The sequence below is a fragment of the Neofelis nebulosa genome, chromosome 4, assembly GCF_028018385.1.
Source record: "Neofelis nebulosa isolate mNeoNeb1 chromosome 4, mNeoNeb1.pri, whole genome shotgun sequence".
Taxonomy (NCBI): Eukaryota; Metazoa; Chordata; class Mammalia; order Carnivora; family Felidae; genus Neofelis; species Neofelis nebulosa.
In genome coordinates, this window is record NC_080785.1 from 143,786,648 (window position 1) to 143,813,222 (window position 26,575).

The window sequence follows — 26,575 nt, forward strand, 5'->3', positions numbered from 1 at the left end:
GGCACCTTGGTGGCTCAGATGCTTAAGTGTCCAATTTTGGCTCAGGTCATGGTCTCACAGTTCATGGGTTCGAGCCCTGCATCAGGCGCTGCACTGACAATGTGGAACCTGCTTGGGATTTTCTTTCCCTCACTCTCTGCCCCTCCCCTACTCATACTTTCTCTGTCAAAAATTAAATAAACTTAAAAAAAAAACTGAAACAAAATACAAATGGACATCTCATAACTCCCCCACAAGAGCACTAAGGACCTGTATTTCCTTGGTCATCTGGAGAACACCAGGAAAAGAAGGAAAAGATCAGCAATCCCAGGCTGGAGACCCAGAGAGAGAGGAGCAGCCACTGGTGTCCTGAAGCTCCTAGTTACCCACCACCTGGACACTGTGGTGGCATCAGAGTCCCCACTCCAACAAGGCATCTTCAACCTCAGAGCAAGAGACAGCAAGAGTGGCGTTGGTGACTTTGGCCACATGAATGCAGCATGCACATCCTGCTGAGGTGGAAAGGGGTGGTGACCACAGACCATTTGGAAAAGGATAAGAGGTGGAGACATTACCCAAATGAAAGGGGGAAGTAGCCCTGCTTCGAGAGGTGCCACATGGTGGAGGTATGCAGAGCGCCCTCAGGAACCACAGGCCATGCTTTGAGTTTCAGGAAGCCTGGACCAGTCCACCTGGCTTTCCAGGGACTGGCTGTCAAGCTGGTACAGAGGAGGCTGCCTGGGCTTCCCTTTCCAGGCTGCTAGTGAGTCAGCCTAGAGACAAGACAAGTTCTGACAGTTTCATTCAAAAGGGGCAATAAATCAGCATATGCTCTGCAAACAGCCTCCATCCCCTACTGTTTCATTCCAGGACTGTGCCGCCTTCTTGAGCACTTGGGTTCCAGTGGGAGTCTCTAGCAACCTTATTATACCTCTGCCCACATTTGCTTTGGACTCCTGACTGTTCTGCCATACAGGGGGAAAGGAGAAATATCAAGAAAAACAGTAGCATGTGAGGGGTACAGTAGTAGGAAATACAGGGATCAGATCATCTTCCAGGGGCAAAGCAGCATCTTAACTGGAAAACAGACGTTGTATGCTTGTACAGTCATACGAATGTGCAGCCCTAGGTAAGGCCTTTCCTCTCAGGTGATCTCTCATCTATGAAATGAAAGGGTTGGTCTTGACATGCCTGCTCCAAATCTTTTCTAGCTCTGACCCCAGGTAATTCAATGTACTCCTGGTACAAGCTCCCTGCTCGTAGGGAGCGCATCTTCCTTGCACCTGCACCCCCGACACCCGGACCTGCACCCAGCACACAGCACAGGCAGAGCAGATAGTGAGAGCCTATGGGATGAACGGCATCATCATGTAGGCACTGCAACTTGATGCCTGCCCTCAGGAGCACATTAGCAGACACTCTCAGGAACTAAGTAGACAAACCAATGAACGGGGCTAGGTGAAGGCTGATTTGATAGCAGTCAATCCAGATGGTTTGCCATCTGACAATTTTGGGAATGATCAAGGTGAAGCATGGTGACTGAAAGCCATGAGAGATGCCACACTGAAAGAATCTAAGCTGTCCTGGGAGCCCCATCCTGTGATGTCTTTTCTCCTGTATGAACCAAAAAACAACTGGGGGAAGAATAAAAGCCTTGTAATAACTTAATGTTCAATTTTGTAACTTAGAGTAAATGTGAGTTTGAACTAAACTTTCCTTTATTGGCTACATTCTAGAAAGGCATTTTTACCTCTGCAGGTACTTCCATGAGAAGAAAAGAGGTACATCAGAGGCTTCTCAGACTTTAATGTGCATGCAAATAACCTGGGGACCTTGTTAAAATCAGATCCTGATCTGTAGGTTTGGCATGGGGCCTGAATTCAGCATTTCTGACAAGCTCCCAGTGATGCCAGTGCTGTGGGTCAGAGGACCACACTGTGAGTAGCAAGGCCCAAGGGCTGTGGTTTTTAAACTCAGCTGCATATTGGAATTTCTTGGGGAGCTTTCCAAACCAGGAGCCCCCACCCCCATCTGTAGAGATTTTGATTTAATTGGCATGAGGGCAGCCTAGGCATCGGGATTTTTTTAAAGCTCCCTGGATTGAGTTTATTATGCAGAAAAGTTTGGTACCTGACAGGCAGCCCTCTATTTCCCTCTCTCTGAAACAGGAATAAAAGTGCCTCCTTCTAATTACTTCAAAAGCAGTGTCTTGAGGACATGAAATGTAATGTGTGAACAATCTATTCTCTTAGCAAGGAAATCAGCTTATTAAAAATACCCAGAGTTCCATTGAGACTCTAAGCATGGGTCAGCTTTAACAGCTCAGTCAAATTCTAGTTTCTGGCTCGGTTCTACAACAGTTTCCATGGGTCTCTTCAAGGCCACCCCAAGGCATATTGAATATTTAATCACTCCTTCTGCTGACAACAGGCTTAGGTTATTGACGCTAGCTTTGTGTATAACTGGAACCCTTTCCACCTCAGTCCCCTGGTTGATTTGGGGAAAATTTGGAAGAGCTCCTTAGGCTTTGCACTGAGTGGGTCTCTGGGAACAACTGGGAAGACACAGAGAGGACCCTTCTGAACCACTCAGTTTAAAGTAATTCCCAGATAGGGTGCCTGACTGACTGGCTCAGTCAGTTAAGCATCCAACTTCAGCTCAGGTCATGATCTCACGGTTCATGGATTCGAGCCGCTCATCGGGCTCTGTGCTGATGGTGCAGAACCTGCTTGGGATTCTCTGCCTCCCTCTTTCTGCCCCTCCCTTACTTGAGCACACTCTCTCTCAAAATAAAATAAATAAACTTAAAAAAAAAAAAAAGTAATTCCCAGGAAAGTAGACATGCTATATACTGTAAGTACGAAAGGAAAGCCAAATTAAAAATCAAATTAGGTTATTGTGGATTATTTACTTTCTGTTCTGCCAGGGAAGATAATAAAAGACTCCAAGTACACACACACAATAACTTCTCTTTCATATTCTTCTGTGCACACATTACACACATTTTAGAAGTAATTATTTTCTTCTTATACTCTTACAGTAAATTACAATCAGGCAAGTATTAGTAAAGGAATAATGCCCTATAACAAATGTACACGTGTCCCTGTTTGGCAGGAGAGTTTCTCCCACATGTCTTCTCCAGCAAAGAACAGTGCCTCTTTAGTCATGCAACCATAGCTCAGAGACCCCTTTGCTTACCAGTGTAGTTTGCAGAATAGTTGTTTGGATCTAAAAACTTCTTAACCAGCTCACAATTAGACAAGACATGATTTGTGGTGATAACGTTGAGATAGTTCTGAAGACCTTTCTGCCTCTCAGCTATGAATTCACGATCCATGTTACCAATCAATTTTTTGGGAGGAAGAGGTAGACTTAGGCCTGCAATCTTTAATTAAAAGAGAAAAAGTATTATACTCATGCCATCCCCAAAGAAGATGCAATATCAGAATCCTGAGCCGCCATATTTCATTAAGATGTATCCTAATTTCAGAGGGATGATAAAATGTGAAAAACTGCAACTGAGAATTGATAAAATGCTATATTAAGCATAGAAACTTTAAAACTTAAAAAAAAGTGTTTTTCTTTTTACCAAACGTATACATGAATGTAATTTCAAGAGTCAAATAGTTTTTTTTTATTGTTAGCAGTCCCATGACACTCTCCCCTGACAAATACCTCTGCCAACAGGTGACCTAGCCATTCCCCGTTCCCTGAGACAGCCGCATCCAATTCTCTGAGCCGATCTTTTTGGTATAGGGGAACATTCACTAGGAATTTTCATTTTTAAGCATTATCTATTAATTTCCTATTATGGATTAAGTTCTCTTTCACAATCCTAATCTCATTCCATGCACAACCTATTCCTAATCCCTCCAATATAGTTATAATTTTTACTTAGTGCAATATCCCTGCTTACTTTAGGTTAAGTGATATTCACCTCTGAGCCAGAGAGCCATGCTTACTATTCCTTTTTATCAACTGGTCATTTCTGTTTGTTTGTTTGTTTGTTTTAGTTTTCTATTCAACTCCAAACTCTCCATCTAAGCATCTTCTCAACATACTCAGATACAAAAATGCATCAATTCATCTTTTTGAAGAGTCCCTGCTCCAGGCAGGACTGGTGGTCCCCACTTCTGCTGCAGAATTGGCATCCTGGGACATCATGCTAGGGATGCTTTTGCCTTTCTCCCGTGAACCCCATTACTATATCCATACCTTCTTTTTTTGTAGAGAATCCCTGATTTTTGGTGGAGATACTTTCCGTCAGCTTCCTAAAAATGGTGCTGCAGAGGTCAATTTTTTTGGAAAAGTTGCATGTATAAATGTCTTTATACTACCCTCACACTTGAATGACAGAGAATCTTGATGTGGAATTCTAAATTGGAAATATTTGTTCTTCAGGATTTCTAAGAACTGCTTCATTGTCTTCTAGCTTCCAGTGCTGCTGTTAACAGTAGATTCTTGCTGCCATTTTTGTTTTGTTTTGTTTTGTTTCCCTGGAAGATTTTAGGCTTTTCTCTTTGACTTCAGTTTGTGACATGCACGTGCCTCTCTGCAGGTCTATTTCTAGCCTCTGTGCTGAGTATGTAGCCCTTTCTATCTGGAAACGAATATCCTTATGAATATCTTTGGTATTTTCTTGTATTAGGTCATTATTTCTTCCCCTCCATGCCCTTTGCTTTCTTTTTCTGGAACTCTTATTCCAGTGTTAGACATTCTGGACTGGTCCTCTATTCTTATCTCTTCACTCCTATTTTCCACTTTTGTTAAACAACCTTTTTTTTCCCTACTGAACAAATTTTTGGGGATATTTCCTGTATCTTGCGGCTCTTCTAAAGAGTTTTCATTTCTACTATCTTTTTTTAAGTACTCTTTTTTTTTTTTTTTTTTTTTTAATTTTTTTTTTTCAACGTTTTTTATTTATTTTTGGGACAGAGAGAGACAGAGCATGAACAGGGGAGGGGCAGAGAGAGAGGGAGACACAGAATCGGAAGCAGGCTCCAGGCTCCGAGCCATCAGCCCAGAGCCTGACGCGGGGCTCGAACTCACGGACCGCGAGATCGTGACCTGGCTGAAGTCGGACGCCCAACCGACTGCGCCACCCAGGCGCCCCAAGTACTCTTTTTTTTAACAGTATCCTGAATACAATGCAATTTCTTATCTCTCTGAGATTATAAAAAATAATTTTTTTTTCTGAAGTAGCTGTAATGTTCCTCTTGCTGTATATATTCTGCTTCCAAAAGTTTTTTTTTTTTTCTTTTTTTCCTGTTTGTTTTCATTGTTATCTTTCAAGTTAAAAGTGTTCCTTAGGAACCTGGCAATCCTGGGATGCCTGCTCATACTGAAGAGCACAGCAACAAAAGCTGACTAGAGGGCTCAGTGAGTGGCTGGGACTTAACTGCTGTGGGCTTTATTTTAGCACGTGACCTCATTCAGCTGTTTCATTGGGAGAACCTGTGATCTCCATACCTTTAACTCTTTCCTCTTAGGTTGGGCAGATCCCCCTCCTCCCAAATCTTCCAATCCCCTGCCTGGAGGGTCTAGGTCTGACCAGCAATGTTCTGTGAGCTAAAAGGAAGAAGGTTTTTGGAAGGGGGCAAAGTTGGGGGTGAGAGGCAGTGCTGACATGTACTGTGTAATTATTTTTACTGTGCCTGCATCCCCCAGTCCAATGTTCTACCCTTTCCAGATAATAAACTTCCAATCTTCTGCTGGAGGGAGAAGGGCAGCAGGTGTAAGTTGCTAGATGGGGAAAGATCTGGGGATCTGTTTCTTAAACATACTCTCAACTTCTGATTTCAGCTTGACCTTGCCCCCCACTGGAGGCAGCACCTTGTGCTAAACCTTTTGGAGGTTCTGCGGTATAAACTGAGACACAATGAGGTTATCCATCTGCCTCCCAGCTCAGAATTCTGCCTTCCCATATCTACTTAATTAGCTCTCATCCACTGGATTTTCAGCTTCAAATGTTTTGTTGTAGCTTTATCCTTTCCTATTCTATTTGTCCTTGACTCTGTGTGTGTGTGTGTGTGTGTGTGTGTGTGTGTGTGTGTGTGTGTGTGTAAGATCAACTTACTGCTGTTTTAGAGTGGCTTCAGAAGGAAGGAAAAGTAAATACAGGTGCTCAATCTATCATTTTCCAGATCCCTTAAAACTTTACAAGTCTATTTTTTATTTTATTTTTTAATGTTTATTTATTTTTGAGAGAGAGAGAGAGACAGAGCACAAGTGGGGTTGGGGTCAGGGATGGGGGGTGGGGGTGGCGCAAGGAGACAGAATCTGAAGCAGGCATCAGGCTCTGAGCTGTCAGCACAGAGCCTGATGTGAAGTTTGAACTCATAAGCCGTGAGATCATGACCTGAGCTGAAGTTGGGCACTTAACCAACTGAGCCACCCAGGTGCCCCATTAAGTCTATTTTTGAAACTTAACAAAGCATCAGATTGGTATCTTAATTTAATGAGCAAAATCACTTTCAAAGAGCAGTGGTATTCTACACTTGTGCTTAGATTAGAGCAGCCCAAGTGACATGCATATTGATTGAGGGGAAAGTCTAAAGAGAAGAGCATCTTGAATTCAGACAAGGATGCAATGTAAACCACCCATGTGGGCAAACCTAACTTAGCCTGTGTATTTTTCAAACAACACTGAAGACCTTGAACTTGATATTGGACAAGATGAAAAGGTTGGCTGACAATCATAAATTGCCTATTTCTCCAACATAATTATGAAAATGTGTCAGAGCATACTTAGAATGAATTTTCTATCATGGCATAATTAGCTGCCAGCTAAGACACAAAAATTTCAGGTTATTTTCCTCATTCATACAATTCAGCTTTACCTAATAGCAGTTTCTTTATTAAAGCATACTTAAGAAGAAAGCACATCACTCAGCTAGTACACATCCAAGTGAATCACCTTATTATTACTGTTATTATTATTTTTGTTCTAGAGCATTGAGTAATATAATCAAAGGTACTACTAAAAACATAACTTTTTCTTTTAAAAACTTTTATTAAGTTGCAGAATATAATCTCAACAGCGTGTGTATGTGTGCGTGCGTGTGTGTGTGTGCATGTGTAAGTCCAGGGATATGGATTATGCATGCACCAAAAAAATGTCTAAAAGGACTGCCACTACCACCTTGAGAACAGCTAACTCAGATTGGGTTGGTCAACCAATGTTTTCTATACTATGAAATGTTTACATTTCTCATTTACTATTTTTTTTTCAATTAAAAAAAAAAGAAAAACTCTTGCTTATAAAGCTGACCATATATACAGCACGGATTCTTAAAAATTACCATAAACCAATATCTGCCCCTTCCCTTGCACTACCTGCCCAACATCTATCCAGCTGAATCCCACATGACTCATGACAGAAAGAGTCACATCTGACATCATCAGATTCAAACACCAACAGGGCTATTTTTCATTCATGGTGGGGATATGAAAATGAGTTTGATAAAGTATTTGTTTTGAACTTTTTGGCCTTCAAGCTTCCACCAATCTATTTGTTCAAGCTTAATTTCATTTTAGGAAAGAAAATGTATTGATCTGCCCCAGACATCCTATCAGCCCTTCCAAATCATCAGGTGAAACAAAGTGTTCTTTGCCAACAGTTGGAATTACAGTATCCCTGCTATGCCAGTCTGTTGGATAGACTAGAGGTTTTTTCCTACTCTTCCTTAACATCTCACAATAACTATTTCTACAAGCATTAGAAGTATGCAATGTGTGTGTTATTTTAAAATCTTGCCTTTCAAAAAAGATTAGCATTCAAGAGACACTTACTTTGTCTTTCAGCTTTCTCCCAGGATTTCTAAAATGCTTGACAATTACAGAATATAAAATTTAGAAGTCCAATGACTCATTAGAAGGGAGGGAAAGAGAGGTGCCTAGGTAGCTCAGTTGGTTGAGCATCTGACTCTTGATTTCAGCTCAGGTCATAATCCCAGGGTCGTGGGATTGAGCCCTGCATCGGGCTCCGTGCTAGGCATAGAGCCTCCTTAGGATTCTCCCTCTTTCCACACCCCCTCAGCCCCTCTGCCTGCATATGCTCTCTCTCTCTAAAATATAAAAATTAAAAAGGGAGGGAAAGAGAATACTAGCACAGAGAGCAACTGAGTCACTAATCTAGTGATTTCCTACACGCCTCCAACATTGATAGCTTCAAGCCATGACACCTCACCATCCCATTTTCGATAGCTTTCCTCTTTAACGTGCCCTATGCATTTCATTCTTGAGTTTCTTGTATATGGGGAAGAGAACAAGAAAGCCAGTAGAGGGGCACCTGGGTGGCTCAGTCAGTTGAGCATCCAACTCTTGATTTCGGCTCAGGTCATGATCTCATAGTTTGTGGGTTCGGGCCCTCTGTTGGGCTCTGTGCTAGCAGCACGGAGTCTGCTTGGGATCCTCTCTCTCTCTGTGTCCCTCCCCTGCTTGTGCTCTATCTCTTTCAAAATAAATAAATAAATTTAGAATAAAAAGAAAGAAAGAAAGCCAGTGGAGAAGTCCCCAAAGTTCCATCCATAACACCTGCAGAGTGACAAGGCAAAGGGGGAATGATCACCAAAGTGAAGTCTAGAGCCCATAATCTGGCCCATAAGTAGAAACCTCCAAATTATATGACAAACTATGTGGCAATTTTAACAAAACTAGCTTTTGTCTGGAGGAGTGACCTTCAAACTTTGAATCTGTCAATTTCTCACTTTCAATATCAGATCTCAGTGGTCTGCAAATTGCCTTCAATCATATTCCAGTGAGTGTTCTAGGGAGTTCTGAGCTCTCAACAGACTCTTAACTTGTCCCAACACTCCCCCCTAACCCCCTCCACCGGGGAACACAGTAGAGTCTCTCCCTCTCCTATGTCAGCAGTGGGAAGTAAAATTCAAATCACAAAACATTTATGCTACCACAGACCTGAGAAGTCATCTGGTTCAACCCCTTGTTTCAAATGGGGACAGTGAGGATGGAGAGGGGAAATAACTGACCCAAGGTCTCCCTGCCATAAGGGGCAGATCTGGACTCCTTCCCAATCTGGGCTCAGTTCCCATCATTTCAATTCCTGCTCCTTTCCTTTATGTTGTTGTGTGTGGTTTCCCTAGATGGTTACTAATTTGATGTTGCCTTTAAAAGAAGCTAGTGAGGGGCACCTGAGTAGCTCAGTCAGTTAAGCATCCAGCTCTTGATTTCGACTCAGGTCATGATCTCACAGTTCATGAGTTGTGGCCCCGTGTTGGGCTCTGTGCTGACAGTGCAGAGCCTGCCTGGGATTCTCTCTCTCCCTCTGCCCCTCCCCTGTGCACTTGTGTGCTCTTTTTTAAAAAAAAATTTTTTAATGTTTATTTATTTTTGAGACAGAGAGCACGAGTGGAGGAGGGGCAAAGAGAGAGGGAGACACAGAATCTGAAACAGGCTCCAGGCTCAGAGCTGTCAGCACAGAACCTGATGTGGGGCTTGAACCCACCAACTGTGAGATCATGACCTGAGCTGAAGTTAGATGTTTAACCGACTGAGCCACCCAGGCACCTCCCTCTCTCTCTCTTTCAAAAATAAATAAACTTTAAAAAAAAAATAAGGTAGTGATTCTTCTTCACTATTACCACAAAATATGCTCACTATAAAAAGTTGGGGAAATGAAGCTTTTTTTAAATGTTTTGCTTATATAGCTTATATGAGCTTGTTTATAAAGAACTTGGAAAGTTGGGGAAATGAAGCTTTTTTAAAATGTTTTGCTTATATAGCTTATATGAGCTTGTTTATAAAGAACTTGGAAAGTACAAAACAGTATAAAGAGCCAGAAAAAAAACATAAGCCATAATCCTGCCACCTGGGGATCACCATTGTTAATAGTTTGGCATATTTCCCTCAATCGTTTTTTTCTAAACATTTCATGTAATTATATTATATTGCATGTATAATTTTACATCCTGTTTTTTTTTTCATTTTGGCATTTTTCCTATTGGAGTCAGACAACTCCACATATGTGTATTATATTTCTCTTTCTTCAGCAGGAACTCATTTATCCGTCAGAAGGGTAATCAGACACTAAAAATCACAGTCACAGTTTTATTCTGTGGTTTTGAGAGTCTTTTTGGTCTGTTTTATGAAGGTTGTTTTGAAATTATTTTCTTGCCAAAAAGCTGTGTGTACTTTCTTCTGTTTGTTTACTTGGATCTAGAAAAACCTCCCACTGAAATGATGTCTGGCCATATCCTGCCCAGCATAAGCCAACATCAATACATGTGGATATTTGCATTTGAAATAAAATGCACACTGAAAGTGCCTATTTTAAAAGGGAAAATTACACTGAAGCAAAAATAAAATTCTATTATATTAAAAAGGCCATCATTGAATAGTCATAGAGATTCAACCTTACATCCCCTAAGCAAGAACAAATATGAGATAAAACCCTTTCCTCCCATCCCCATTTTTGGGGGCTGGGCCTAGGCAATTTCAAGTTCAGAAACCTTCCTCCCATAAGACTTACTCCTGGCTGAATGACACTGTACGAAGATCACTGGGCAAAGGTTCACTTGTGCATTGTGGTGAAAACACACAGTAGGCCCAAAGTTGGCTCCCAGAAGCTCATGCCAGGGTGGAAATGTTGCATGGAAATGTCTAGAGAGACTTGTGGAGAAAATCCACTGTTGGAATACACTGCATTTCGGTGCCTCATCTACAGTGCCACCACAGACCCAACTTTTGTCTAAGTGGAAAGGCTATGCTATAAAAATCCATAAACCAATTAAACCCATCAATGAGTAGAATCTGATCTCTTCCAATATTTTATCTGGAGATTTAAATTGGTCATACTATAATTAAAATTTAAAAAGACAACATTTGGCAAATGCATAACCATCTGCCAATTACATAAAGGTCTGTATACAACTCAGGCCAATTCTACCAGAGAGAAAGTTAAGCATTCATGTTTTCAGCAGGGCTGTAAATAATGGTAAAGTTTGGATACTACATTTGCTACTTTCCTTTTGAAGGAAAGGAAGCATTTTGCTCCCTGCCAGCCTGCAGTCTGACTGACTTTTGTGGGCAGGATCAGAGGTCACTCAGAATAATATGTGATGGCTCGTTCACCGATGAAGGGAGCAGTGCTTCACCTCCCAGCTGAACTGGTCACAAGCCACGTGCTCTGGCTCAGATTTATATTACCAATCAAATCTGAGATATGACACAAGCCCAATGGTCTGCAGTAACCCACGGCACTTGAAGACCAATCTGCTGAATGGAGACACGAGTGCTATTGCCACTACTCACTACGGTGCTTAAGCCCCTCTAGGACCCTTCAAGCACATCTGTTTCCAGAAAAAGGCTCTGCAGCTCATTTCTCTGTCCATTATGGCCACCAAAGTGGGAACATTTAAACCAGAGGGATTTAGAAATATGTATTTAAGAGAAAAAAGTTACGGGGAACCTGGGTGGCTCAATCAGTTGGTTAAGCATGTGACTCTTGGTTTCAGCTCAGGTCATGATCTCGTAGTTCATGGGATGGGGTCCCAAGTTCAGCTCTGCTCTGACAGCACAGAGCCTGCTTGGGATTTTCTCTCTCTCTCTCTCTCTCTCTCTCTCTCTCTCTGCCCCTACCCTGCTCATGCTCTTTATCTCTCAAAATAAACATTTAAAAAAAAGAGAGAGAAAAAATTACATTGAAAAAGACTGAGTCTCTATTTACTGCTGAGTATTGATCTGCAACTGACTATGCAGCCTAGTTCAGTGGAGAGAGTCTGAGACAGTCCCAGCTCTAAGTGAACAAGTCCAGCAATTTAGTTAGTCATTCCCAATCTGTGCAAAGGAGATGATACACAGCATCCATGGCTGTGGTAAGGATGCAGTCTTGCATAAAGGTACTCACTTGCAAGGTGACTATCATAAATCACATGTTACCAAAGTTTATTTTTAGAGCCACACATCATCTGTTTAAAGTATAAGTCTATCTCCTCTGCCAGGGAAATTTGCTGATTTCTTGTTCCTGATATTGTCATTTCCAACTAATTTCTAAGACAGCCCAAGCAATGAACGTATGTCATTAGTGTTTTCAAATATTTACCTGCAAGCTGTTGTTCAGCAAATCAAAGTCACTGTATCTCCTCACAATCTGTAAGACAAGACAGTGGTGTTTTCATTTGGCAAAGACCATCTCTTTTCATTTCCTTATTTAATATTTACTGACATTCTAGAGCTCAGGCATTTGCACTAAGCGTAGGAGGGCTCATACCTGGTGCTTAACTTGCTTAACTAGACAGGCCCAGAAAACAGACCCAGAGTTGGCCGGGTCATACAAAACTGGTTAATGCCAGCCAAACACACAAGATGCCAACAGGTAAGAGAGAATGATTTTGTTTTCAGAGTGAATAGTCCTTTCAATATCCTTCTCATTAACCAGGCATCTGGAAAGATGAATTAATGATTTACCCAAAAAAAGTTTTACTTAACATGAAATCAAAGTAAAAGGAAATGGATAGCTTTGAGGCCATTTCATCCTTGCCCTGGATAAAACTTCCCCCAGTTAAGATCCCACCATTCTAGAGACAGGACTGCATCTGCAGGCAGAGAGGCCATACCTCTCCCAGATTCTCTGCATTTCCCTCCCAGCAGACGTCCACCTTCCATTGTCTATACATTCTTTCTTAGTTCTGCTTGATGCCATTGATTGGGCCAGAATCAAATTCCACTAGTTCTTCAGGCTCTGGGCAAGGAAATTATTTTGCTTTTGAATGGTTTGACTTCAACTTTTATTGATGATTCTCAAATATTAGTGAGCAGAATTACCTGCTGATCATCTAGGACTCCACCCTCAGAGAATCTCTTGTAGTAGGTCCAGGGTGGGGCCCAAGAGTCTACATTTTTGTTAAGTATCCCAAGGATTCTAATGCATTGCATCTAGAAAACTGCCTCAAGGATTCATTCTTCTGGTAGGACAATGCTGTTGCCCTGCTTGTTGAATATACATCAGAGAGTTAAATACAAGGCCATCCCTGATAAATACAAAGGAGCAAAAGGTAGCACAGTGGTTAATCACAGAGACTATGCAAATCCCAACCCTGTTCTGTCACAGATCAGAGTGTGACCTTGGACTAGTTACTTACCTCTTGAATGTAAAATGGGGTAATACAATCGTATAGAACTGTTTTTAAAGGTTAGGTGAATCAATGTGCTTGAACCAGTGCCTAGAAGAAATGCTCACTAGATGTTAAATAGTGTAATTATTGAAACAAAAAGCATTTGAAATTTCAGGCAAAGGGGAAAGATCAAGTGTGGGCCACTGTGGTCCAAGACTGCTTAGGGTGAGAGAAAGTTCAAGCCTGACTCACAAGGTAAGATTTTTTTTGTAGATGAGAGAGGAGGAGGGTCATTATAATTACCTACTAGGCTGCACAGAAATGGCCCCTATACAGAAGTCAGCCACCCTCTGAAAGTCAACTGACATAGAAAGGACACCCGGATCTAGGTAGGAAGTTTTTTCTTTTCTTTCTGAGGCCACCCCTGAGGAGAGCAGACCCTGGGGCTGTAAGGTAACCCTCACCTACACACAGTGAGGGAACTGGCACTAGCATTTGCCCATGAGCGGACTTGGGAGTCCATGAAATGCAGTGTCCAAGCTGTACAATATCCAAGGTGCTATCTAGCCTTTCTACCTGATGGACTTAACTCTAACCTTCCCCACCCACACCATGGCTGCAGGGGAGAAGGTGTGAATTACTAAGAACAAAACCAGGAATCTGCCTACTATCTATCTATCCTACTCTGGGCCAAACTGGGGAACAAATTCATAGATACTCTCTGTGGTAACATCATACACAAATTAAACCAAACAACTGGAAACAGAAAAGCCTTTTATATTATAATACCTATCTTAAAGCTGAAGGTTTATATCTAAAAGAAACAGGATTCATACTTAACCATGTTTTGGTTCTTCCAGATTTTTAGATGCCCCGAGTCAGACTTTTAAACATATAAACATTTTTCTAATGACAAAAAAAAAAAAAAAAAAAAAAAAAAAAAAGCTTACCTGCCAGCTGTTTTCTACAGAAATTCCTCTTTGCACCCGAATGATATATTCCTAAAAAAGAGGGGGGGAAAGAGCCTCAGTTATAAAATACCCAAATCAGAGGATCAAAAATATAAGTGGAAATATCAGATAAAGTACACTTCAGAACAAAGAAAATTACTAGAGACAGAGAAGGATATCACATCAAGATAAAACAGTTATCCACCAGCAAGACATAGAAATCTTAAATGTGTATGTACCCAACACCAGAATTAGTACAAACTGATGGAACTGAAAGAAGAAATAGACAAATCCATGATTATAGTTGGAAACTTCAATACCCCTCTCTCAGCAATTGATAGAACAATTAGAAAACCAGGAACAATATAGAACTCAACAACACCACAACAATACATCAAACCAGCAGATTTAATTAGCATTGTTGGACACTCCATCCAACAACAGCAGAATACACATTCTTTTCAAGAGGATATATAGATGGCAAATAAGTACATGAAAAGATATTCAATATCACTAGTCACCAAGTAGATACATATTAAGACCAGAATGAGATATTACCATACACCAACCAAAATGACTCAAACACACAAAAAATAATACCAAATGCTGATTAGGATCCAGAGAAAGTGGACCACACATGCATTGCCAGTGGGAATGTAAAATGGCACAGTCACTCTGGAACACAGTTTAGCAGTTTCTTGAAAGATTAAACGTGCAAATATCATATGACCAAGCAATTGTACTCCAGGGCATTTATCTGAGAGAAATAAACATTTGTGTTCATACAAAGACTGTACACGAAGGGTCAGAGCAGCTTTATTAGTAACAGTCCAAAATTAGAAAAAAAAAAAAAGTCAAATGTCCTTAAACGGGAATGGTTAAACTTTGTTACATCTATATCATGGAAAACCACTTAGAAACAAAAAGGTGTGGTTCACACAACTTGGATGAACTGCCAGAGTTATGCTGAGTGAAAAAGCCAATCCCCAAAGATTATAAACTACATGACTCCATTTATATAACATTCATGAAATGACAAAATTATAGAAATGGGGAACAGATTAGTGGCTGCTAAGAGTTAAGGCTGGGGTAGTAGGGTGTGTGGAGGAGGGAAGCAGGTGTGGCTATAGAAAGTGAGGTGCTATGGTTTGAATGATTGTGTCCCCCCAAAATGATGGTATTAAGAGACAGGACCTGAGGAAAGTTCTTAGGTTGTGAGAGTGAAGCCCTCATGAATGGGATTAGTGCCATATCAAGGAGGCTCCAGAAGGATTCTTTGCTCCTTCCATCATGAGGATACTTTGAGAAGGTGTCAGCTACGAACCAGGAAGAGGACCCTCACCAGAAGGCAACCACGCTGATATCAGACTTCCAACATCCAGAACTGTGAAAAATAAATTTCTGTAGTGTATAAGCCGCACAGTTCATAGTGTTTTGTTATAGTAGCCTGAACACACTAAGATATGAGAGATATTTAAATCGATATCTTGGGGCGCCTGGGTGGCGCAGTCGGTTAAGCGTCCGACTTCAGCCAGGTCACGATCTCGCGGTCCGTGAGTTCGAGCCCCGCGTCAGGCTCTGGGCTGATGGCTCGGAGCCTGGAGCCTGTTTCCGATTCTGTGTCTCCCTCTCTCTCTGCCCCTCCCCCGTTCATGCTCTGTCTCTCTCTGTCCCAAAAATAAATAAAAAACGTTGAAAAAAAAAATTTTTTAAAAAAAATAAAAAAAATAAAAAAAAAAAAATAAATCGATATCTTGACTGTATCAATGTTAATGTACTGATTGCCATACTGTACTACAGTTTTATAACACATTACCATTGAAACAAATTGGGTAATGGATACATGGGATCTCTCTGCATTATTTCTTACAACTGCATGTAAATCCACAATTATCTAAAATAAAAAGTTTAACCTTAGGCATTCAAAACTAGCTGTGGTAGCAATCGGAAGACTAAGATCCAGGGGCACCTGGGTGGCTCAGTTGGTTAAGCATCTGACTCTTGATTTCAGCTCAGGGCTCAAGTCATGATCTCAAAGTTCATAGGTTCCTGCCCCACACTGGAGCCATGTTAGAGTGGAGCCTGCTAGGATTCTCTCTCTCCATCTCTCTCTGCCCCTCCCATGTGTGCTCTTTCTCTCTCAAAATAAATTTAAAAAAAGAAAAAAGAAGACTAAGATCCATGAGTTTCAGTGTTCAGAGTTTCCATTTTATATGCTTCGTCAGCTAGAGAAGGCCATGATTAAGAAAACAGGTGAAAGGTGGAATAGAGATGCAGTGATGGCATTCCAGGTCCAGTGACCCCCAGACCGGCCTGGTTATTAACATCTATCTCCCTGCTCCGGAGCAGGGAGAAGAGAGGGTATTAAAAATACACATTCCCAGGCTTTGCATCAGATATACTAAATCAGAATCTCTAGGCTAGAAACCTAGGAATTAGATGTTTTTACAGCCTCCCCAGTAATTCTTACTAATAAGTAAGCAGGAAACACAGACCTAGTCCAGCCTTCTGCTTATATACACAGGGAATCATGATGAAGGTATAGATTAAATCATATAAAGAATGTTAACATTTTTTCCTCAAATATTCAGAATCATTTTAATATCCTTGGATGGTATGATTTACTTGTAGTCACTACTCAACAAATGCTTATCAACACAGTATTCGGTAAATCCTTTCTACCAAATTAATTTTCATTTAAATAGGTTATTTAGAAAACAAAGCCAAGTAAGCATTGTTAACCTGGTAAGTGGATTTTAAGACAGATCATATTACACTATCATTCATTTCCATTCTGTTTATTTAGCAAAGGTTGATGAAGTTCACATAGCAGAAATTCCTGTCTTCTCAGGAATATATAAAAGATGGTAATTCAACAATATCCACTCAATTATGAGTGAATCAACTGTGTATCTGGAATCTATGTTTAGCTGGTTTCATGTGGGGATATAAAATAAATGTCTTAAGAGTTATTTGCGTGGTGTGACAAATCTCTTAAGCAACATGCTAATGCAATTATTTCTGAATACATAAAGAGAAAATGCTGAAACCATATGACATTCTTACATTTTGGGGATCAATCCTTTAGCTTGGAAATTTTCATTTTTTCCAGAATTGTCTTACTGGCAAATTTTCTGAGCTTTTAACATTCTTAGAGTAAAGCTGAAATTAGCACATATAACTGAATACTTCCAAACAACTACATCATAGGCAAGCTCTTTTCAGGTCTAAAATTGAGGGAAAATGTTAATTCTCAAAAATACTTCTAACATTTATTATTTCACTATGATTTATCAGAGGAATAATAGTAATTTTAAAAATTCCAGTTCAATGTTGGGCACTTGGTAGGTGCTAAGTAAACACCGATGTCTTGCTTTATATTCTTTGAGTTTGAAGTTCAGACCTGCGCTTTACAAAGATGTTGCTGCCAGTTGCAAACATCAACTAAGCACCCACAGTGTTCCAGTGCCTGTGCTTCTTCCATGCTGGGGTGTAAGTCTGAACAAGGAACATACAGTTCTGGGGTGTCTGGATGGCTCAGCTGGTTAAGTGTCTGACTTCAGCTCAGCTCGTGATCTCACAGTTTATGAGTTCGAGCCCCCCATTGGGCTCTCTGCTGACAGCACATAGCCAGCTTCAGATCCTTTGTCACCCTCTCTCTCTCTGCCCCTCCCCAGCTTGTGCTCTCTATCTCAAAAATAAATGAACATTAAAAAAAATAATAAATAAATGTTAAAAAAAAAAAAAGAAATGTACAGTTTGACCCCATTTCTTGCTTTCTTCTTCTTCTAAGATCCTGTTTGTCAGCAATCTCCACACCCAACATGGAGATAGATCAAACTCACAAACCCAAGATCACATGCTCCAACATGTGTTGGAGGGTCACATGCTCCAACAACCAAGCCAGCCTCGCGCCCCTCCATTCCTTCCTTCTGAAGAAACACAATTTAGATTTTTTTTTAAACTTGTCTCTAAATATGTGACAAGTGTATCTTGTCTCTAAATACGTGTCTCAAAATACTTGATTTTGGGGTCAGGAGCTTGAGACCTACACTGAGGGTAGAGTTACTTAAAAAGTAGAGTAGAATAAAATAGAACAGAATAGAATAGAATAGAATAGAATAGAATAGAATAGAATAGAATAGAATAGAACAAATAAAATTCAGAATTTCCTGAACATATATTTGTGCCAGAATAGGTTATATACCATTCAACTGGCAAACATCTTCCTATTGTACTCCTTTATATATGTTCCCTGCCCTTTATTCCTCTTCCCTCTCCCTCAAATTGACAGTAACAATTATGTGTTCTTGTCTTCCATGTGCCTTTATTTTTTTTCTTAAGTTTATTTATTTTTGAGAAAGAGAATGTGAGCTCAGGCTAATAGTATCCTCGCTAAGGTATTCCTGAAGCCTCTTTACTGATACTCTATAAATTTGTCTATTATTGTGATTAAGATTACTATATTGTCTTCAAAAAAAACTTGTTTACAAAATGGCACATAATAATGATTGGAAAAGCATTTGGCAGAAGGGAAGCAGTAACTAAAAGATAATGCCTGGGTCATGGTGTCAGACTGTGGTAGCCAAAATGATATCCTCATTAATGTTCCTGCCAAGACATTCTTTATATTTAGGTCCATGATCTCCAAAGAAGGTGATTCTTCTGACTCAAATGACATTTAGCAATGTCTAGGGACATCTTTAGTTGTCGCAGGGGATGGGGGAGTGCTACTAGCATCTAGTAGATAGAGGTCAGAGATGCTACTAAACACCTACAACGTACAGGACAGCCTACTCCCACCCCCACACCCACTCCCACCCAAGGACTACCTGGCCCCAAATGTCAATAGTGCCAAGATTGAGAAGCCTGGATTCAGGTGTATTGATGATAAACCAGTAATCCCAGTCCATGAAGGCCTGGGATGCAGGATGGTGCTAGGGTTACTTCTGCCATCATCTGCCCTTGGCCATAGCCCCTGGCCCACTGGTACTTCACATACAACACCATTTGTAATACACACATGTCCACCTAGAGTTTGCTTAGTTACTGGCAGCCTCAAAGCACACCCATTGTGTAAAAACACATTAAGGCACATTCAGGTTCCACTGTAGCCCCCAGGTCCCACCTGCCATGTGGTAATAGATACAGAAAGACAGTGGGTGGGGTGCCTGGATGGCTCAGTCGGTTAAGCAGCCGACTTTGGCTCAGGTCATGATCTCGAGGTCCATGGGTTCGAGCCCCACGTCGGGCTCTGTGCTGACAGCTCAGAGCCCGGAGCCTGTTTCAGATTCTGTGTCTCCCTCTCTCTGACCCTCCCCTGTTCATGCTCTGTCTCTCCTTGTCTCAAAAATAAATAAAACGTTAAAAAAAAATTTTTTTAAAGAAAGACAGTGGGCAATATAAGGTGATTTTGCTCAGAATATATATATGTGTATATATGTATATGTATATATATATATATATATATATATGTATATATGTATGTATATATATGTATATATATGTATATATGTATGTATATATATGTATACATATATATATGTGTGTGTGTGTATATGTATATATATATATCCATATTTTTTAAAAGTAAATTGTACCCCCCGTCTGGGGCTCGATCTCACAACCCCAAGATCAAGAGTTGCTCTACTGACTGAGCCAGCCAGGTGCCTCTGCTCAGAAATATTTTTATTCCACTTCAGTGTAACAAGGTGGTCCCTAACTACAAAACATTTGAATTTTTTTAGCTTGCCTGGTACCACCATCCACTTGACCAAAAGGAAGTACTTTCACCTCAAATCTCCAATTTGTAAACTAAACACAGCACAGCTGTCCACTGCTTGCAACCAAGCTGTAGCTCTTATTAAAGCAGAGAGGAGAGTGCCCTGGAGACTAATAGAAACCCAACATTTGAAGTCAGGCCTCCTCCTCCCGAGCTGGAGTCAGCAGCCCAGAATCTTCCAGTGAATCATTCCCATCTTTACCACCGTCTCCAATGTGGAACGGAAACTGCAGCATGTATAAAAGAGACAATAAACCGCCAAGGCCCATCAGGCAACAAAGGGAGAGCTAGGAGCTGCAGGGTGCGGCCCTGAGTCACACAGATCTCGGCCTGCCACCAAACCCTGCCATCTGCTGCCACTTCCCCCAAAGGGCCCTCTTCTTGCCCCTCCTCACAATACCACACCCTTTATCTTGGCGGGGCAGGGTGGCTACCTTGTCAAGCCCTGGCATGTGAGCATTGCGCTGGTCAGTGTGGTCTGGTGTGAAGTTCTTCAAACTGGAAAGGCATCAGGACCACGTAATTTCTGACTTAGGCGAGGTTAGAGAAGAGAGATGTAACAAAATGAGGACCGATCTGGTTCTAGGAACCTTGCTAAGCCCCTTATTCCATACTTCTCATTCCATCCTCACAGCTGCCTAGAGGGGAGATCTCAGTCCAGCTCAGCAAATTAAGTGAGCTGTCCAAGGTCGCACAACTAGGAAGCAGCTGACTGGGAGTGTGACCCAAATACCTGATTCCCAAGACCTTCCAACCTGCCAGGCACAGCCAGCAGTGCTCAATGACCTGGCGGGGGGGGGGGGGGGGGGGCCTGAGTTTTTCCTGTAGCCCTGAAAGATGGGGGTCCTCACTAATTTGTGGAACTCAGGTGGTTCATTTCTAGTAATGTCGATCTGTTGACTCCTATCCTGAGGGGGGCAGGGGCAGGGTTGGGGCTGTTGGTTCCACAACTGTTGATTAACGCTTCCTACATAGGCCATTTTCCAAGCAAGCATCCCCACTGGCATTTTGTTTTCTGAGTTCCCAAAAAAGTATTGAAGATTTCCCTGCACAATAGCTGATATCCAAAGATGCCTTGGTTGGATGACATTTTAGGAAACACTGAGGAGGAAAACTTATTTTGAATCTGTCTGGCCCCAAATGACCTTACTGAGACTATAAACACAGTTCATTTTGAAAAAAAAAAAAAAAAAAATGTTAAAGGAGCTAAAACCAAAACTTCAGCAAACCTTCAAACCAGATTAACCCAGTTAATTCTTCTCCTTTCCCTTTTGGCATAGATAATCAGGTTTACTCAGAGACTCAAAGTACAGAGAGACAAAAGCAGCTGTTTGGAGGTATTTTACATGTCAGTGTCCCCACATCACTATATCTAAAACAGAGGGTCCCAACCCTGCTTGCTGCATTCTAAAATCACCTAGAGAACTTACACCATTTTTTTTTTTTTTTTTTTTTAGAGAGAGAGAGAGAGCACAGCATTAGGGGAGAGGGAGAGAGGGAGGGAGGAAAAGAGGGAGGGAGGGAAAGAGAGAGAGAAAGAGAGAAAATCTCAAGCAGGCTCCTTGGGATCATGACCTGAGCTGCAATCAAGAGTTGGACACTCAACCAAGACACCCAGGCACCCCAAATCACCTAGAGAACTTAAACAAACAAACAAACAAAAAACCATACCCATGGTTCAGCCCTACCTCCCAGAGACTCTAATTTAGCTTCTCTGAGAGGAAGCACAGGCATTAGTAGGGCCTAAAAGTTCCCGGGTGATTGTAATGTGCAGCCAGGGGTGAGAACCATGGTTCTAAAACTTCTTAAATAGGAAGCAGCTTCACACTGCAAAAATAAAAACCCTCTCAAGAGAGGAAGGAAACTAATGAACCAAGCACCCACCAAACCTCACAGCCTCCTCTATCCCCACCCTCCTTGCCTCTTCAAGGGTACAGTATGTACCTAACTGGAGCCCTGCGGGGGTCCCCACACTGGGCCCTGTAGTGGTAGAACCATCGAACCATCTGGCGATGGCCCTTTGAAGCAAGTAAGGAAGAACCATTACCCTCACTTTGCAGCTGGGGGCAATGAGTCTCTGAAGGGATAAATGCCTTGACTAGAAAGTTATAGATCTGGGATAGGAGGCCAGGTCTCCACTACCCACTAGCCATATCGCTCCCCTGTATTCATCCCCAAATCCGCTTCCTCCTGGCACTTTCCCTTCAAAGGAAGGCCCGCAAAGAATGCTGAGCACATGTGAGCTCGCTAAACATCCAACACTGTCCTTTCCCTGCTCGGGAACCTTTCAGGCTCCACTGGCCACAGAATAAAACCCAACTTCTTAGCCTAGCTTCCATGTTCTGCTATCACCTAACCACAGTGTCCTAACCTGTTCCATCTACTCAAACCTTCCTCTACTCAGTCAGACTCTGGGTACCCTAAACACTCCTTATCTACTCCCCTCTTCGCAGGTCAACACCTGGGAAGGCTGGCTGTTTAATCACATTACTGCTATTTTTGTCCTATATCTACCTGTGTCTGGGGAAGGCGGGTAGGTGGGGGTGGGGGGGAGGATCTCTCCAACTGAATTAAATTCTTCAAGGGCTAGGATCACACATTTCTTTGTATTGCAAACAGCACCCACCACAAGGTCAGGCCAATAAGAAGTGCAGCAAATACCAGTTGGTGGGCATTTGTTAACTGATTGCTCCTTTGGGAAGGAAGAAGCATGTTGCTCTTTTTCACATGCATGTACATCGAGGAAAAGTCAAAGAGCATGCTCAAGAAAATCTCCATGCGGCTGCGGGTATGGGCAAATAGGTGAAGGGGATTAAGACATACAAACTTCCAGTTATAAGTCACAAAGATGAAAAGTACAGTATAGGGACTATAGTCAATAACAGTATAATAACATCGTATGATGACTATGCTTTCCATAATAAGCACTAAGTAACGTATAGACAAGTTGGATCACTATGTTGTACCCTTGCAACTAATATACCATTGTATGTCAACTATCCTTAAATAATAAAAAAGAAAAATATTTTTAAAAAAGAAAGTCTCTGTGGATCTCCCAAGCCCTGATTTATTATCCCTTCAGTGGACTCAATATTCAACCCCATGGTATCACACAGCACAACAGCTGCAGCTCATGGGCAGAGGGCAACATCACACTGAAGGGACAGCGAGGTTTCTGGGGAAATTCTCAGTTGCAGGACTTCTGCTCAGCTCACCAGCTACCTGCCTGGCTGCTTACAATTCTTAATATTTCACTTAGAATTAATGATTACTCCTTACTCTGCTAAGTATTATTTATTGTTTCATTTGTAGATTTCCAGTGCTGAAATGTACCTTTGTTTTATTATATAATGTGCAAAACCTGCCCCAAAACAAATGAAAGCATTAGGGTTTTTAAAGGCATTTGATGAATCTCCACTATCTTAACCTAAATTTGTGCAGGTGAGTGAAGCCAACTGTATCTCCTTTTCAACCAAGTGAAATAAACTTCATTTAAAATCTAACTGAATCGGGGCACCAGGGTGGGTCAGTCAGTTAGACATCCGACTCTTGATTTCAGCTCAAGTCACGATCTCAGTTTGTGAGATGGAGGCCCATGTTGGGCTCTGCGCTGAGAGTGCACAGCCTACCTGGGACTCTCTCTCTCTGCCCCTCCCCAACTTGCGCGTGTGAGCGCACACTGTCTAAGTAAGTAAGTAAGTAAGTAAGTAAGTAAGTAAGTAAATAAATAAATAAATAAATAAATAAATAAATAAATCTAACTGAATCATAGAACTGTGTGCTTTACCTTTATGCAAAACAAGTTCTCCGGTTTCTATTCTGTGTTCACAGAAGGGACAAGGAACACATCATAAACTTGCTTTGATGCCTGCAGTGAGAGCCACCGTCTTATTTAGCATATGCTTCTCCCTTCTCCAGGCCTTTTGAAGTCCATGGTCTCCTCTGCGGGACAGTCTCCTGCCCAGCCAGGGGAGCTGCTCGCCACACCTAACTTCAAAGACAGCTGATGTTCCAGCAAGGAGAAACACTGCAAAGAAGCACTCAAAAATCCTTTTGGCCTCAGACATGACTACAGAATGGATACATTTTAAACAGCAGCTCCTATACCATTCTATAGTACAATGACCCTTAAATGGCACCAAAGCAAATTTACATAATTTGCTAAAATGGGAACCCATGAATTCCATCTTAAGTCAAAGCAAAGGGGAAAAAAAACTCAAAAATCCAGGGCTCAATTAAGTAGTAATTAAAAATGAAATATGACCTCCAGTAATCCTCACATTTCTTGGGCCGACGCCCTAAAAGTGTAGAAACAGATGCAGTGAACATAACCTCAGAGAACTAATCACCACATATTTCACTGGCTAGAAAAGACAGAAAACACGCAAACTCTGATCTGGTTGGAAATAATGATTTTAATGTGGGCTCTGGTATCCGAGGGAGGCCCCCTCCTCAACCTTCACGCCCTAAGCTGGTAACGACCCGAGTACTTGCTGGGAGTGAAGTGTTCCTCCTCCTGGGGCCCCTTCCCTGCCTGCCTCCATGTGTTACTGCCCCAAAGTCAGGCTGCTGGAGTCCTTCTCGAGGTTGATGCGACTGATGACTAGCCACACTGTGCGCTCCTCCCCCATCTTTCCCCATGCCACAACCATCTCCCAGGGGAAAGGGCTTGGCTTCCCAGTCACAGAGACCCAATTCAAAGCCCAACTGGCCCTTACTAGTTTTGTGACCTAACTTTGCTGCATCTCTGGGCCTCAGTTTATTATCTACAAAATCGTACCCTTCCAACAGGATGGCAGTAAATATTAGATGAGGTTGCACACTTACAGCATCCAGCAGAGGCCGGCTTTATAACTTAGTTTTCTTTTCTGCTAAGAAATAGCAAGCATAATAAGGTGTGTGCAGGTGACTACACCATGGCCCGACTCAGTAAGCACAAGAGATGGCCAAAGCTCTGTGAAGGGCACCAAGGGAACAGCATAAAGGAACCATTCTCTTTGAACATAGGAAATAATGTTATCAGTCTCTGATCTCTGACAATGAATGCCATTACTCTAGCCTCTCTCGTCCCACCTTCTATGCCCACTTTTATTATTTTTTTAGATTTATTTATTTTTAAGATTTTAAGTAATCTCTATACCCAATGTGGGGCTTGAACCCAGAATCCCATGATCAAGAGTCACATGAGCCACTGACAGAGCCAGCCAGGCACCCCTTCTAGGCCCTTTTTTTTTTTTTTAATGTTTATTAATTTATTTGTGAGACAGAGAGAGAAAGACAGAGAGAGAAAGTGGGGGAGGGGCAGAGAGAGAGAGGGAGAGAGAGAATCCGAAGCAGGTTCCATGCTGTCATCGCAGAGCCTGACACAGGGTTCGATCCCACAAACTTTAAGATCATGACCTGAGCCAAAATCAAAAGTCAGACGCTCAACTGACTGAGCCACCCAGGTGCCCATTTCCCTTTTAAAGGGGCTAAGTAAAAAGCCTTCCCCTTAAAGAGCCTAGATATTAGCAATAAGACAATGGATATGCTATTTATGGCTTAACTATATAGTGGAAGAATATGCAAGCCTTTAAAAGGGTATATTAAAATAAATTTTCATTACACAGGGCAAGGTGTACATTATAATGTTAAATATTTAAAAAGGATAGAAAACTGTGATAACATTGATAGGAAGACAGAACTATAACAAATGTTAACAGTAGTTGTCTCTGGAGTGAAATTATGTGTGGTTTAAATTCTCTTAGCTATTTTTTTCATATTTTTCAGGTTATCCTCAATGAGCACATATATTACTTTCCTAATCAGGAAAAATAATTTTTCTAAAAGTTCCTTGGTTTGCTACACATGTAATTTAAAACATGCTACTTTGAAATAAAGAAGCCTGAGTGGTAAGGATTGAAATTGTCTGAGCTCGGATAAGGGCACAGTATGTTATCAATGATAAATGCAAGCTATCATCTTTTTTTCCTTTGGCAAGGGAACTTTCAGTCATTTTATGACTCACCAGCATCTTTACTGTACTGGAGAGAGTGGAAAAACAGAAGATGAAAGTCAAATAAGTTAATTATTCTACTAGAATCAGGAGTGGTAAAATATTTGGTGGGAGAGGAGCTTGAAACTATGGGGAATCAAGGCAGGAAAGTCCCTACTGGTTTCCACAGAGTAGAACTGATCACTACCACCAAGGATGAGGGAGGGTTGACTGCACATAAATTTATTCTACCTCGCCTGAAAACATCATCGTATTCTCCTGAGATGCTAGTTCCAATCATAACCACGTAGGTGACTATACACACTACGCCACCATCGATCTCTTCAGAGCTGAAGGTAGTAACCGCTATGTTTAGGGGACACTTATTCTTCTGTCCCTCAGCTTATCCCATCTCCAAGGATTGCCTGGAGGTACCTGCAGCTACCTCTCTTTCACAAGAACCTCACCTCTCTGAGAGGGGCAGATGCCTTAAACAAGGGCACTCAGCTAGGAAGTCATGAGACTGGACTCCACCCTAGGCCTGTCTGACCCAGGGACACAGCAGTTCCTACCTCCTTCTATGGCCTTAGGCAGGATGCTTACACATCATACACCCCTCATTTTGATGGATAGAGATCAGCTAAACAGGCAGAACCAGTCCCTCAAGTGAGGAAGAAGCCTGGAAAGACGGGCAGATTAAGTACGGGAACTCAGGCCTGGGTAATAGCAGTTGAAATAGCTGCAGAGCTCTCAAAATACCTCCTGGCCTAGTCTCCTGACTTTACTACCTCTGCGCTAAGCAACCCACCTCCTCCTG

The 26,575-nt window shown here is 41.7% G+C and overlaps 1 protein-coding gene across 15 annotated transcripts in view; it reads right to left on the reverse strand.

Annotated features, from left to right (window-relative positions):
• The window catches only part of PXK (PX domain containing serine/threonine kinase like), a 74,535-nt gene that overhangs the window by 35,488 nt on the left and 12,472 nt on the right, over positions 1–26,575 (reverse strand). For 14 of the 15 annotated variants that reach the window (XM_058726389.1, XM_058726388.1, XM_058726387.1 and 11 more), the window contains exons 2-4: positions 14,003–14,053; positions 12,041–12,088; positions 3,178–3,364 (exon numbers count right to left, since the gene is read on the reverse strand). In XM_058726389.1, coding sequence (XP_058582372.1) covers positions 3,178–3,364; positions 12,041–12,088; positions 14,003–14,053 — 286 coding nt within the window. Of the gene's footprint in view, positions 1–3,177; positions 3,365–12,040; positions 12,089–14,002; positions 14,054–26,575 lie in introns of those variants that run through there. The other variant, XM_058726399.1, reaches the window with a different exon arrangement.